The 15,270-nt window shown below is 42.7% G+C and overlaps 2 protein-coding genes across 6 annotated transcripts in view; one reads left to right on the top strand and one right to left on the bottom strand.

Annotated features, from left to right (window-relative positions):
• MLC1 (modulator of VRAC current 1) overlaps window positions 1-2,222 on the bottom strand; it is a 49,965-nt gene extending 47,743 nt beyond the window's left edge. For all 5 annotated transcript variants that reach the window (XM_075015619.1, XM_075015627.1, XM_075015644.1 and 2 more), the window contains exon 1: window positions 2,043-2,222. In XM_075015619.1, the coding sequence (XP_074871720.1) occupies window positions 2,043-2,222 (180 nt within the window). The remainder of the gene's footprint in view (window positions 1-2,042) is intronic.
• Window positions 2,223-10,628: 8,406 nt separating this feature from the next.
• The window catches only part of MOV10L1 (Mov10 like RNA helicase 1), a 104,627-nt gene continuing 99,985 nt past the window's right edge, over window positions 10,629-15,270 (top strand). Inside the window, exon 1 of the mRNA XM_075005932.1 lies at window positions 10,629-10,716. Coding sequence (XP_074862033.1) covers window positions 10,629-10,716 — 88 coding nt within the window. The remainder of the gene's footprint in view (window positions 10,717-15,270) is intronic.

The raw sequence follows: 15,270 nt of genomic DNA, 5'->3' as shown, positions 1-15,270 counted from the left end.
CTCTGGCAGGGGGGATACAGCCCCTGCGCATGCTGGTGGCAGCTCACAGCTGGCAACGCAAGTGCAGCTGGAGGGTACAGGAGGGAGTGGTTGAGCCTGGCGGCGGGGGGTTGAATGGTGTGCACCAGGGCAGGCTGGTTGAATGGAGGAGGGTTGGAGCCCTGCCGGGGGCTGGGAGCTGGAGCCCCAGGCACAGTTTGAAGTTGGAGCCCTATGCATGGGGGCAGTGAGCTGGAGCCACAGGGACGGTTGAGCCAGGCAGGGAAGAGGTTGAACAGGGGTGTACAGGGGCGGGGTGCTTGAGTAGGGGGCAGGTTGGAGCCACGCGGGGGGCGTGACCTGGGGCCACACAGGGATTGGAGCCATGTCCATGGGGGGTGGGACCAGGTGGGGGGCATCAAGGCATGGGCCACGGGGGTTGGAGCAAAGGTCCGCAGTAGTTGGAGGGGAGCCCCAGGGGTGCAGAGGGAAGTGAGCTGGGACTTGTGGGGGGGCCTGAGCTGGAGGATGGTTGTAAGTACGAATGGTCATAAGTTGATGTGTTCGTAAGTCGGGGACTGCCTGTACACACAAATGCATTTGGAAATAGCCCTCAGCTATTTCAAAATAGTGTTTACACACAATAAAGCCTGTTTTGAAATAGAGCCATTGGACACACTGTGGCTTATTTAAAAATAGGCCCTATTCCCTGTCTAAACAGTGCCTATTTCAAAATAGCTCTTTGGAAATAGGCACTATTCTTCACAGAATGAGATTTACCAATTTTGAAATAAGCCAACTGCTATTTTGAAATTATTTTGAAATAGCAGTTATGTTGTGTAGTTACTAGGAAAGTTATTTGAAAATATCAGCTGCTATTTTGAAATAACTGCTGTGTTGATGTACTATCAGTCATGATCTTGTTAGGAGACTTTTAGATGTCTTTTTCACTTTTATTTGCTTATAACCATTTCTAACTTTACCTCTTTCACTTGGAATTCATTTTAAATCCTGTTTTCTCTCACTAATAAACTTTTTCTTTCTAATTTAAACCAATTCAGTAGTGTATATAACCAGTTACTTTGCCCCTTCTTTAATATAATGAGGTGTGTCACATAAGTGCAAGCTGTTCAAGCAAATTAATTTGTCTGAAATACAACAAATGATCAGCGACCTCAATGAAAATAAAATTTTGTTTTTATTCACTGTGCAAATAAGTAAATAAATATCCTAAAATTAAAATAATCACTTTTTCATTTATTGAAAAGTGATTCTACAAAACAGAGGCCACCAGCAAAAACAAACAAAAAATAAAAACAAAACAAAACAAAACAAAAAACAACCAAAACAAGAACAAAAGGAAAAATATCATCAGAAATATAGGTTCTAATAGTTATCATTATCACGCTTGTTCTTTTAGTCAATATTGGTCAAGATGCCAAGACCCCTACAATACTCCTTCAAAATATCTTTCCAAGGTTCTATACATGAAAGCTCAATTTAAGTTGGCATAAGGTTTGTGTAAAACCCACAAGTGGCAGGATATGGCACTCATTACTGAAAGTTTTTAAGGAAAGATATTTCCTTTCTCTAATAAAAACAGAAAGTGGCAATTAAATGCTCCATGCAAAAACAAAAAATATTGTTATAGGAAGCAAAGTATTAACATAAGGGTTAAATATATACTGAATACATGAAACATTTGCTCTGCCTGGTTCATATTAAGATAAGTTTAATTTATCTTACAGTGAGTATGTCCTGATATTTGTCACTAACATTTATTTTCTCAGATTATGATGTTTGGACACAACAGGTCCAATTCACCAGTAGTATAAAACCACTGCTTTGAACAGATTTGCTGACATGATGTATTAAGCCTCCAAATGTATTAATAGTTGCTAAATATGTTCCAGTTTAAACACAACATTTTTATATTCATACATTTTCATCTCATGAACATCATCAGTGAAAAGATTTCATTAACATTCTCGAAAGAAAAAGATTCACAGTTTTCATTACTTTACTTGCAGCATGAAATGCAACAGTATGTTTAAAAAACTTACCCCCATCAACAAAGAAAAGATCCATGTTCTATAAGTAAAACAAGGATGAAATCTCTTTGATATCTGAAGGTCACTAGATTTGATATCTGGTACATAATTTCCATTCTCTTGCTTTCCACGCTCCAATGTCGTCATCCTGTCATAATTAAATTCTTCTCTGTAGCCTTCTTCCCTGGTCATAACACTTTATAGAGGTAATTTTTAAATCATGAAATGCAAACTAAAAGCAGACACAAAAAGTGTGGCGTGGTCTCTCTACATCCTTAGGCACATGAGCACGAAAACAGCTCCTTATCCAGTCACAATTTAATAAATAAAATGATAAACTAATAATTAATACTTAGAAGTTCAAGTTTTCAAAGTTCTTATTAAGTAACTTCTATACAATAAGTATAGAACTTCCCACATCCACTATCAACAACGCTCTAGTGTAAATAAAAGTTTATATGCACAAAAGACTTGGTTTACAGGGTAATTAATGTCATAAAATTGGATTTAAGATCTTTAGAAGATTTTTAGCAAAAGAAAATTAGCATTTAATAGCTGACACGTAAACCTAGTAAATATATCTAAAACTATTTTTAAACATTACTAAGAGTCTATGAAGATTTTCTAAATGTGTTAATTTTCTAATTTTTACTTGGCTTTAGGTATCATTCTTACAGATCTAAAAAATATATTTAGACTTCAAAATTATTCAGAAGGACTGATTTATTCATAATATTTCAGCTATAACATTTTATTGTTTTTTAAATGATACATAGTAACAATTCAGTAAGGTTGTTAATTTAACACTTGGGGTTTTTTGTTTTGTTCAGTTTTGCTTTCCCATACATTTCCATGCTTTCATTAACAGGCAGATTACTATAACTTATTTCACAGTTTTCAACAGTTAAAAATCTGTGTGCTTACCTTAAATTGAAAAACTTAGTTGTCAGTTTAAACCAGGTTAGTGAGTAAAATAGTCTGTATACTTTGTGATATTCTCACTGCTTAGTGACTCAATTCGGCCAATGAAAAGTTTGCTCTTCCACTTTGGCTTTCAACAACATCTATTCATATACGGAACAAAAGCACAGCAAAAACTGCAGTTAAGCCAGGGAACAGTGTAATGCCTCCTGAATTTTAATTAAGAGAATACACTGGAAGATGTCTGTACTATACTCTCATAACCCTGATTCCAAATCAAACTGACAGGTATGGCAATGTTTAAAATGTATGGGCTTTTTTCTAAATGACTGTGCTTATTATAACTGACATTTAATAAAATATGTATAATAAATTTAACAAAAGTATGCATGTTACCATATCCAATAACAATGTTTTACATAGATTCTTTTCAAATAACTTGGTTCTTATTTCACAGGGGAAAGAACACTCTTGAAATTACTGTTTTTTCTTTAAAAAAGTAAATAAGAGAAAAAATTCTGCACTTGAGAGTTTTACAAATATGTATTATGTCAGAATCTCTTGTGCCTATCAAGAAGAATGCACTACCTCTTTCCTACTAAATTTTATTAATGTTTAAATGACAATGCTTGTTTCTCAGAATATTCAGATAAATTTTGCACACTTGACTCATGTTGGCACGGAGCCTTACAGAAAACAGTTTTAGTCAAACAATATAATTAAAATTCTAGTAGGCAACAGTAACATGCAATAGTCCTGATCCAACAAAATCTCTTCTTTCTGCTTGTTAAGAAATGAAAAAAATACAGGAATGCAGCTACCCTGAAGATTTTGGCAACATGACAGCTATAGCAATTACAGGGTCTTTTGTACACACTTAAAACTATTGTAACCAATAAATAGTTCAGACTGAAGAATATGGAAAATACACACCTTTGAGAATATGGCTTCAAAAACTTCAGAAAAGTTATTTTCTATTTTCAATTTGAACTGGTATTAAATGTTTAATCCTTCAACAAAAAGTTGAATATTGTTCACTACTACAATTATTTTGAACAGACTAAAGACTTAACAATTCATCATGTATCACAGATGACTATAGTTTATGTTGAAGGTACACTACATAATTTAGCACAAATTGGCTCTATATAATTAATCCTGTGCTCCTTTTTTTTTTCATTGAAGAACACTATGCAAATATTTCCACTATCAGTCTTTCTTCACTGATGAATAATAATTGCAGTCTGATCTTCAATAAAATATCATGGGACATATTGCATCTGTTAGTAAGAAAAAATGAAAAAAAAATCACATTTTGACGTAATCTTGCTTATTTATAAAGACTGTACAGAGTCCTCTTTTTTGAGCAAATTAGAAATCAAACAATTCTTCACAATTCCAAGCCTCTTTCAGTCAGTGTTTGACCCAAAAATTCTTTCTCTTAGCTTTTTCAAATGGGTTATCTTAACAGGGCTTCTCTGACTCTCCGTGAGGCTTCTTTTCTCTATCTCTATGCCCCTCTGTTTTACCTGATCTCTTTTCCTTCATGGACAAGCACTACTCTACCAAAATGATACACTAGTCCCTGAGTTTGCTCTCTCAGGGTATGTCTACACTACAAAATTAGGCAAAAATTTGTTAAGGTTGATTTTCTAGCACCTGATTTTACAAAGTCGAGGGCATATGTCCACATTGGCATATGAAGTTGATGGAGTGTGTCCCCATTAGTGTAGCCAGCTTTGACTTTGTCAGCAATGCACTGTGGGTAACTATCTTACAGTTCCTGCTACCCTGTTGCATTAAGGGTTTCTGTGGGTGTGTGTCATCAGGATCTCGCGCATTCAACCTCCTCCCCCTTCCTTTGGAAAGCAAGGGCAAGAAGTGTTTTCACGTCCTTTTTTTCATATCCGTGCAGATGCCATTACAAGGCTAACAAGAAATCCATACAGCTTAAAATTGCTGCATCAGGTTTTATGAGCACCTCACACATTATGCTGTGATATGTGCAAGCAGGTGTCAGACCGATGAATACTCCGAGGACACAGATGTATACAAATGTGAGACACTGGAAAGCAGGAACAGGGACGTGCTGGCTGCACTTGATGCTTTGTACACTGTAGAGCACCAGTTCTGGTGCTGTGAAACGAACTCAGACTCGTTGGACCACACTGTTCTACAGGTATGGGACGATCAGCAGTGGCTACAAAACTTCTGCATGCGTAAGGACACTTTCATGGAACTCTGCGCATTGCTTTCCTCCTGCCCTGAAGTGCCACGATACCAAAATGAAACCTGTTTTGACCGTTCAGATGCATGTGGCTATAGCTCTGTGGAATCTTGAAATGCCAGACAGCTACCAGTCAGCGGGCAATCAATTTGGAGCAGGCAAATCTACAGTGGGGCTGATGTGATCCAGATAGCCAAGGTAAGCAATATGCTTCTGCTGTGAAAGACAGTGACTCGGGGAAATGAGCAGGACGTAGCGGATGGTTTTGTCATGATGGGGGTCCTTGACTGCGGCAGGGCAATAGATGGACTGCACATCCCTATTTTGGCACCGGACCACCTTGCCACAGAGTACATAAACTGCCAAGGATAGTTCTCCATGGTGCTGTAAGCACTGGTGAATCATAAGGGCCATTTCACCCACATTAATGTGGCATAGTTGGGAAAAGTGCAGGACACGCTCATCTTTAGGGATTTTGGTCTCTTTAGAAAGCTATAGAATGGGACTTTCTTCCCAGACCAGAAAATCACCATTGGAGATGTGGAGAGGCTAACAGTGAAAATCTTAGGGCAGCAGAAGTAGTAAGGATACATGGAGAAAGGAAGCTGAAATCTTATGAAGCATCTGCCTCTTCCTCCTGCCTGGAGAGACTGAGGTAGCATGGAATTGGAGTTAATTCTTTTTTTTAATAAACTTTCCCCTACTGCCATCTTTTAACTTGTATGCAAACACCCAGTTCATATCTCCAGACTCTTTGTAATGCCTTCAAAGTAAGCTTTTCTGAATGAATGTTATTTGATATTCAAAACTATGTAAGGTCCAACATCAGTTTTAACTCATTTAAGCCGTGTCTACACGTGCAGGCTACTTCGAAGTAGCGGCACTAACTTCGAAATAGCGCCTGTCACGGCTACACGTGTTGGGCGCTATTTCGATGTTAACATTGATGTTAGGCGGCGAGACGTCGAAGTCGCTAACCCCATGAGGGGATGGGAATAGCGCCCTACTTCGACGTTGAGGGAACGTGTAGTCGTTGCGCATCCCGCAACATTGAAATTGCGGGGTCCTCCATGGCGGCCATCAGCTGAGGGGTTGAGAGACACTCTCTCTCCAGCCCCTGCGGGGATCTATGGTCACCGTGTGCAGCAGCCCTTAGCTCAGGGCTTCTGGCTGCTGCTGCTGCAGCTGGGGGTCCGTGCTGCATGCACAGGGTCTGCAACCAGTTGTCAGCTCTGTGGATCTTGTGCTGTTTCGTGCAAGTGTGTCTGGGAGGGGCCCTTTAAGGGAGCGGCTTGCTGTTGAGTCCACCCTATGACCCTGTCTGCAGCTGTGCCTGGCACCCTTATTTCGATGTGTGCTACTTTGGCGTGTAGACGTTCCCTCGCTGCACCTATTTCGATGTGGTGCTGCACAATGTCGATGTTGAACATCGACGTTGCCAGCCCTGGAGGACGTGTAGACGTTATTTCGATGTCTCCACATCGAAATAGGCTACTTCGATGTAGGCTTCACATGTAGACGTAGCTTTAAAGACATATCAGTTTAAGCTGTTTAAGATTGTCTTAGTATTACTTCAAAATGCATTCAAAAATACCTGCATCTACATCAGACCTCCCCCACACACTGCTCCTGCTTTTTCTTTGTAAAACAGTAGAGTAATTCCTATGGAAAAAACTGTACGGCTACATCTAGACTAGAGGGTTTTGTCAGCAAAATGGCCATTTTGTCGATAAAACCCATGGAGTGTCCAGATTTCCAAGAGCATCCTGTCGACAGTAAGTTGACAGAATGCAGCACTTTTGTCAACAGCTGTATTCATCTTGCCACAAGGAAGGAGACCTCTGTCGACAGAGATCCGTCAAACAAAAGCCGGTCTGGACATTCCAGGGGGCCTTCTGTCAACAGAAAGGGCTTTCAGGACACCGGACGACCCTAACTGCTGTGCTTCCGGTTGGCTGTTTTTCTGACAGAGCGGCCGGGCAGTCCAGCTGCTCTGTTGACAGATCATTCTTTCAATCTGCCCTGTGGTCTGGCCACAATCTGTCAACAGAAGTTTTGACGGAAGATATCTTCTGACAAAAACTTCTTCTGACAAATCCCTCTAATCTAGACATAGCTTATAAAATCACTGACAGTTTTTCTCCTTCTCCATGCGCAGTCATATTCCTCTCTATGGCTACGTCTACACGTGAAGCCTACATCGAAGTAGCCTATTTCGATGTCGCGACATCGAAATAGGCTATTTCGATGAATAACATCTACACGTCCTCCAGGGCTGGCAACGTCGATGTTCAACATCGACGTTGCGCAGCACCACATCGAAATAGGCACAGCAAGGGAACGTCTACACGCCACAGTAGCACATATCGAAACAAGGGTGCCAGGCACAGCTGCAGACAGAGTCACAGGGCGGACTCAACAGCCAGCCGCTCCCTTAAAGGGCCCCTCCCAGACACACTTGCACTAAACAGCACAAGATACACAGAGCCGACAACGAGTTGCAGACCCTGTGCATGCAGCATGAATCCCCTGCTGCAGCAGCAGCAGCCAGAAGCCCTGGGCTAAGTGCTGCTGCACACGGTGACCATAGAGCCCCGCACGGGCTGGAGAGACAGCGTCTCTCAACCCCCCAGCTGATGGCTGCCATGGAGGACCCCACAATTTCGACGTTGCGGGACACGGATCGTCTACACGGTCCCTACTTCGATGTTGAATGTCAAAGTAGGGCGCTATTCCGATCCCCTCATGAGGTTAGCGACTTCGACGTCTCGCCGCCTAACATCGAAGTTAACTTCGAAATAGCGCCCAACGCGTGTAGCCGCGATGGGCGCTATTTCGAAGTTAGTGCCGCTACTTCGAAGTAGCGTGCACGTGTAGACACAGCTTATGGGAGTCAATCCAGGATCTTGTATTTACTTAATATTTGCATAGGTACAAAAGTGTATTAATTGCACCTTTGATATACATTCATGTTTGCCACATGATCATTTATACTAATATTTTTCTTCATTGTATATGGATTCTACCCTTCCTTTACTACACATAAATAATAAGAATAAATATATTGTGTTTACTTTCATAATATGTGACAATAATGTACTCTGTTTAAGTATACCAAGTGGTCTAAATAAAGTTTCTATTATTTCTCTTTCCATAAATAAAGTGAAACTGTCTAATGTTAATAAAAGGTTTCAAAGACAACTGTTGTTGTAGATTCATTTCGTGTTACATACAACAATAACTGTCACTACATTAGTTTTTCATGAAAATGTGCAGTTATCCTGCCAAATTTTTCAGTACCATCTACTGTGTATAGTCTTTTATTTTAGTTCCCATAATGCAATTCACCAGTGTCAAAACAATATAGGAGTTTGCTGAGTCAGCATAAGAAATAACTGAGGAGCATACTCTATGTCAGTTAAAAAAAGAAAGACTGGACAAAATGTGTAATAGAAACACAAGCTACTGAACTAAAGGAACTGACAGAAATACAGTAAGCAGATTCACTAAAATTGCACTTCCCCAAGAATCATTGCAGCTCCCATTTTAGATCACATGAATTGAAAGAGAAACAATGAAGGAAAAATACATATTTTTCCTCCTACATCAGATTAATAATGTTTGATCTAAAATGTAATTATGTCAAGTTTCAAAATAAGCAAAAGCAATAAAATCCTGTACAATTTAGAAGACATGAGAATAATCTATATAATAATATACTACATTTGTATACCACTGTCTTCCCTCAAAGTATTTATGTACCATTTCTAGTGGATGTAATGACAAATTTGAGAAGTATGAACTGACAGATAAGGGTACAAAGATCCTAGACACAAACAGGGTTCCCACGTTCCTAGATTTCGACTGGGCAACCTGGTAAAAAAGGGACCTTGTTAGCTCCAGTCAGCACTGCTGATTTTGCCTCTTAAAGTCTGCTTAGCAACACAGTGGGGATAAGACAATCTCCATGAAACTTCCAGAAGTAGCTGGCATGTCTGGCTCCCAGGCACAGCAGCAACCAAGGGAGTGCTGCATATTTTCCTTGTCCCATGTGCCAGCTCTGCAGCTCCCATTGTTCAGAAACTCTGGCCAGTGACAGCTGCAGGGGGTGGGACCTGCAGGAATGGGCAGTTCATGGAGTCCCATGGACCCCCCAACCTAGGAGATAGCTACACCTGCTGCTTCCAAGAGCCTCACAGAGACAGAGAGCCTGTCTTACTGACATTGTCATTGATCAGAAGCTGCCTGGGGTCAGTGCCACCCAGAGCCCACACTTTGAACCCCGACTACACCGCAAGTGCCTGCACCAGCCCTGAACTCCCTCCTGTTCAATTCCCCTTGCTTCCCACAATCTAAACCGCTCACCCACAGCCCCACTCGAGCCCACACAGCCTTAGCCAGAGCCCTCGTCCCCTCCCACACCCCAGCCTAATCACAGTGAGGGTGGGTGAGAAGCAGCAACAGAAAGGGGGAATGGTTGAGTGGAGATGGGACCTCAGGGAAGGGGTGGGACACAGGTGTTCCTTTTGTGCAATTATAAAGTTGGCAGCTAGCACAGTATAGAGTAATGCCTTACTAGGCCCTGGAACAGACCAACGGACACATTCAAGGTTATCTTTGGCTTTGGGAGTTCTCCAAAGTAAGTCCATGTCTGTGATGGCAGAAGGCAGCCAGGGCTGAGTTTAGCTCCACCTCTAATGAACCAGGCACTGGATCTATTGCTACTTGGTTCCCCTACACAGCCTCTATGCCAGCCAGCCAGCCAGGCCAGCACCTTGATGCTTGTGGCCTCCCCTTCCACAATCATCACTGGGCCTGCACCAACTGAGGTTCCTGCAACACCTGCAATCACCAAGGGTCCTTGTGGGTCAAGTGCGTAGAGCTGCTCCTTGTTAACAGCCACAGCCTTCCGAGCCCCCGTCTGCATCACGCCAGGGCTTAGCCTCATGCCCTGAGCAGAGGAAGAGCCACGATGGCTTATTCACGGCTGGCAGGTTCCCGAGGGTATGCGAAGGAACCAGGCCTTGAAAAAAAAACTTTCCCCTCCCACCTCAGGAGGGCGGAACTTGGGTACACAACAGGCAGGGAACAAAACCCCGGCCGCGGGCTCTGCACTTGACGGGCGGGACTACCCTCCACGTGACCCCGGGGTCCCCATCAGAGCCGTTGCTAACCCAGCCTCTGGGTTGAGACTTAGCACAACGGGTAGACGTGGGCGCGCGAAGCCCAACACCCGTACAGCCCCAATCTGCGCCTGCGCACGGTCAGGCGCTTTATTTCGCCCCCCCCCCCCCCGCCACGCGTGGACGGAGGACGAATGTGTGGTCACATGACTCCAGAGAGCGGCGCTACTGGCTGCAGCGAAGCCGCGAGGCGAGCGCGTGAGGCGTGAAGGTGCCGTCGAAGCTTCCTGGCTCCTTCCTCGCTGTGGGAGGCTGCTTGGTGTGGGCATGCTCCAGCTCCTGTCCAGGGCCGTGTCCTATTTCTGGAGGCGGGCAGACCGTCAGGGACCAGGAGACGAGCGGTCGCCCACCACAGGTAACGCTCCCTGGCCATCTGCGGCCGCGGCAAGCTCGGTGGTCTAGGGCAGGTCCTGGGGCGCCCGTTCTGGGAGCGGTGCTCCGGGCTGGGGCGTCACCCACCGCCGGGAGCAGTAGCCCCTGAGGCGGGTCGGAGGAGGTGGCTCTGGCCTGTGCCATTTGACGTCAGCTGTGCGGCAGCTGCAGACTCCTCTGTTGGGTCCTGGAGTTAAGGAGGAAGACCCGGGTTCAGTCCCCCGGACTGCCATTGACTTGCGTGGGTTCTGGCTATGCCACCTCTTATGGTTGGTGCATACGTCTGGTTTGCCATCTGCAGGCTGGGATACAAATGAGTAATATTTACATTGCAGTGGTATTAGGCGGCTTCCTTCCTGTTTTCAGTGACCCTTTGCTGAAAAGTGCTGTTGAAATGTACTTGGCTGGTTGACCTTTCTTCAAAAAAATGCCCTAGTTTATTTCTCTAGTTAAAGGTTAATGTGAAGGAATGTGTGCGGGTTCTGACTTTGTTTTCTTAGAAAATCTTTTTAGAACCTGCTATAAAGAACATTTCTTCCCTGTTTGTTTATAATCTGTTCTGGGGTAGGATGCCTGGTTGTTGCATGATTATCACCTCAATTTCCACGCTGTGCAATTAATTCACTTTTGTCAGAGGACCTTGTTGTCTGTTTTCAGAGTGTTTTGTCCGTGACTCTTGTTGCATAAAATGACCACAAGGCTGTGTACAAATCTTCTGTGTAGACTGAGAGCATCAGACACTTTAGTTGTGTGGGAGTATTAACTTTCGTTGAGAGAGGCCTTAAATTTTAAAACATTGCAACAAATCCATCTAAAAAACACTGAGCTTCAAAGCTGAGGGGTTTTTTTTTTTTTTGTAATTATGAGCTCAATTATAATTGTAAAACCGAACTGCAATGTAACAACAATATCACTATAGAGCTGGGCAATATCAATATTTAATCTGCAGTCAGTAGGTGCTCTTGAAGCTCGCTGTAACCAGACTTCACCTGCATTTAAAAAAAAAAAAGTTAAAAGCCCCCCCATACAGGTGACACTTGCCTGAGACCCCCCCCCCCCCCCCCGAGATAGCCCTGGCTCCCTTGTGGGCTGCTTTGTTAAAAAGCAGGCAGTCAGGTGGTGAAAGGGGCTGTCTGGAGGTGTCTGTCAGTCCTCCCCTCACCCCCATCTGAGGCTGCCCTAGGTGCTAGACTTACCACCACCACCACCACACTTGAGGGGGTTGCTACAGCCATAGTTCCCTGGAATGCTAGGGCTCTTCCCTAACTATCTGACACCCCCCCCCCAAAAAAAAACTGTCCTGAGCATGCACACATGCATGTACTCTCTGTGCCATGAGCTTCCTGCACTTCATTCCATGCTTACATTTCTTACAGTATTGTTGTATCACACACCCTAGCTCCCTGCCCTGAGGCCTCCCTCAAAAAGAGTGCGGTATGACAGTATCTGTAAGCAACTTCAGCCCTGAATGTAGGGCAACATGTTCAACCTTCCAGTGTTCTTGTATTTTATAAAGTGGGATTTTCAAAAGCACCTCAATGACTTTAAAGTTCCATTCTGCTTCACTGTCCATAGGAGGACTTGTGGTCCTAAATTGCTGAGGAGCTTTAGAAAATCTTATCTGTGTTTCAGCCTTATGAGAAGGAGAAATGATTTTGTGGGTAAAGCACTGGATTAGGAATCAGACGATCTGGTTTGATTCCTGGATCTGCCACCAGACTTCCTGTATGGCTGTGGGAAAAGCACTTATAGTTTCTCTGTGCCTTTATTCCAAATCTAGTAAATTCCCAGTACTCCGTGATTTCCACAGGCTGGCTTGCCTCTCTCCTGTTAGCTTAATTCCCCATCTGTCCCTTAACCTTTTAACATCACTGGCTCTTTGAAGCAAGGCCTGTTTCTCCATATAGCACCTACCTCAATTGGACTTTACTCTCACTGGGGTCTCTAGATGCTACATTATCACTAATGATGCAGTAACAGAGAGGTAGCTGTGTTAGTCTGTATCCTAACAAAACAAAATGGCAGTCATGTAGCACTTTAAAGACTTAAGAAAATAATTTATTAGGTGATGAGCTTTTGTGGGACAGATCTACTTCTTCCGATCTATAGCATTTGCAGTCCAAACTGTTATATAGCACAGAGGTCCAAAAAATTGCAATAAAAACTGACAAATCAAATACATGTCTCTGAAGGAGAGGGGTGGGGAATGTTAATTGTCTTGCCTGAGATAATTGCGAACATCAAGGGAAGGGAGACAGTCCTTGTGTAATAAATTGTTGTAACTGTTCTCAGCTACTTCTGTTAACTGTTCTCTGTTTTCCATAGTGGAAAAAGTACGGTGCAGGGAGATGAAGGAACTCATGCAATGTCCCAGTGCACATCAGTGGCACTGCTGAGACAGGAAAGAAGCATCCTGACCCTTAGTCCTGTGTTTGTCACAGTCTCATTTCAGAATAGTTGTCCATATATTCATTGCATGTGGATCACTATATTGAAGCCATAAAAAAACACACACTTACTTTAATAGAAACATAGTGGAGCTGTTGGTTCCATATGAGATCTTGACCACTGGAGTCACTGTGAGTTGGAGAGTTAATAGCAATGGATCAGGCACTCTGTTGTCCAAAATACAAAAAACAAGTACTCAATCTGTAAGATAAGTTTCAGCTGTGTTGTAAGTCTGGTTTTATACAATTTAAATACATCCTATCAAAATGCATGATAAGGGTCCCCATTGAAATTACAAATCCAAATGTCAAAACACCTTGGAAAACAAATTGCATGGTATTGTTATTGTGCATCGCAAGAATGCAACTAGCAAATGTGCTAGGTTTTGGAAATTCATTGATATTAGAAATACATGACATAACTTACAGGTTTCATTTCTAGCATTAGCTGTGTGTGTCATTAGAAAACAGAACACAACCATGATATGAGATGAAGTTCTCCCTGGTCTGAAGTGAGATGTAAGGAAGCAGGTAGAATCTGTAATTAGTAAAGACGAACAATACATTTAGCTGTAGGCTGTTCCTGTTATTCTTGAAATGGGTAAGTAGTGAGGTGATACAAAAGTACGCAGAATATTCTAAGTCCACACTTAAATGCAGAGTTACAAGGGGATCTCACAAAAATGGGTGGTAGGGCAACATAGAGGCAGATGGAATTCAGTGATGATGAAGACAGAGTCACGCACGTGGAAAAATACAATCCCATGCATGCAAAATGAGATGTCTAAAAGAGCTGTTCGTTTTCAAGAAAGAAATCTTGAAATACTGGTGGCGAGTTCCCTGAAAACACCGGCTTAAGGTACAATGGCAATCTTAATATTTTTAAGCATTTCGGGAATCATTAGGAAATAACTAGATAATAAGACAGAAAATACCATGTTCCCTGTATATGAAGTCCTGGCATGCCCACATCTTGAATATTGCATACATATCTGGTCACCCTATCTAAAAACAGTATATGGATTTGAGAAAAGTACAGAGAAGGGAACAAATTATTAGTGGGTAAGGAACATCTTGCAAGTGAGGAGAGATTAACAAGACTGGGACTTTTCAGCTTGGAAAATAAAGGACTAAAGGGCAGTGGGCTATGTTAGAAGTCTATAAAATCATGAATGGTATGGGAAATAGTATAAGGAAACATTATTTACTGCTTCTAGCTTAACACAAGAAGCTCACCCATTGAAATATATAGGAAATAAAATGAATTATTTCTTCATGATCAATCTGTGGAGTTCTTTGCCAGGGGATGGTATAATGTACAAAACTAGGAGAAGATTCCAAAAAGAACAAAAAACAAAAGAAGAACAAAAAAACCTTCAGTGGCTACTACCCAGGATGGTCAAGGATGGTGTTCCTAGCTTATTTGCCAAAAGCTGGGAATGGACAATAGAGAATGAATCATTTGGTGGTTGCTGCTTCTGTTCATGCTTTCTGAAGTATCTGGCACTGGCCACTGTTGGAAGACAGGATACTGGGCTAGATGGACTATTGGTCTGACCTAGTATGCCCATTTTCATGGTCTTGTATAGAGCCCAAATATATTTGCTACCCACTGCAATTCACTAAACCCCACTCCTCTTCTAGACCTGAACTAGAGCCCAGGAGTCCTGTCAGCCATCTCTCCCTTCAGAGTTAGTAGCAATAACAAAGTATATGTATTAAGATGTTACGGCTATTCAGTGTTCCTGAAGTATGTTAGTGTTAAAGATGAGTGGGTCTAATATTTATTTAATTTTCCTTTTTATATAGGAATTAAATACAGTACTTCTCTTAGCTAGTTCCTTAGTTGCTCCTGGAGGGGGGGGAGGGGTGAAGAGAGAGGTGTGTGAGAGGGGAAGGAGGAAGTAATGGGGATGGAAGACCAAGTCAGTCCCAGCTCCCATTTGATGCTGGACTTGTAATGAGCATGCTCAGTGATACTGCTGAAGTCACTGTCCTCAGTCTGCTCCCCCACCCCATCATGCACAGGTTGTGCTCCTCCCTCCCCAGGTATCAGAATGGCACCCCTGAGCCTGGGGAAGCCTGTAGTA

Source organism: Carettochelys insculpta, chromosome 1, assembly GCF_033958435.1.
Source record: "Carettochelys insculpta isolate YL-2023 chromosome 1, ASM3395843v1, whole genome shotgun sequence".
Classification (NCBI taxonomy): Eukaryota; Metazoa; Chordata; order Testudines; family Carettochelyidae; genus Carettochelys; species Carettochelys insculpta.
Note: the sequence above shows the minus strand (reverse complement) of the source record. Positions and strands in the feature narration are given on the sequence as shown.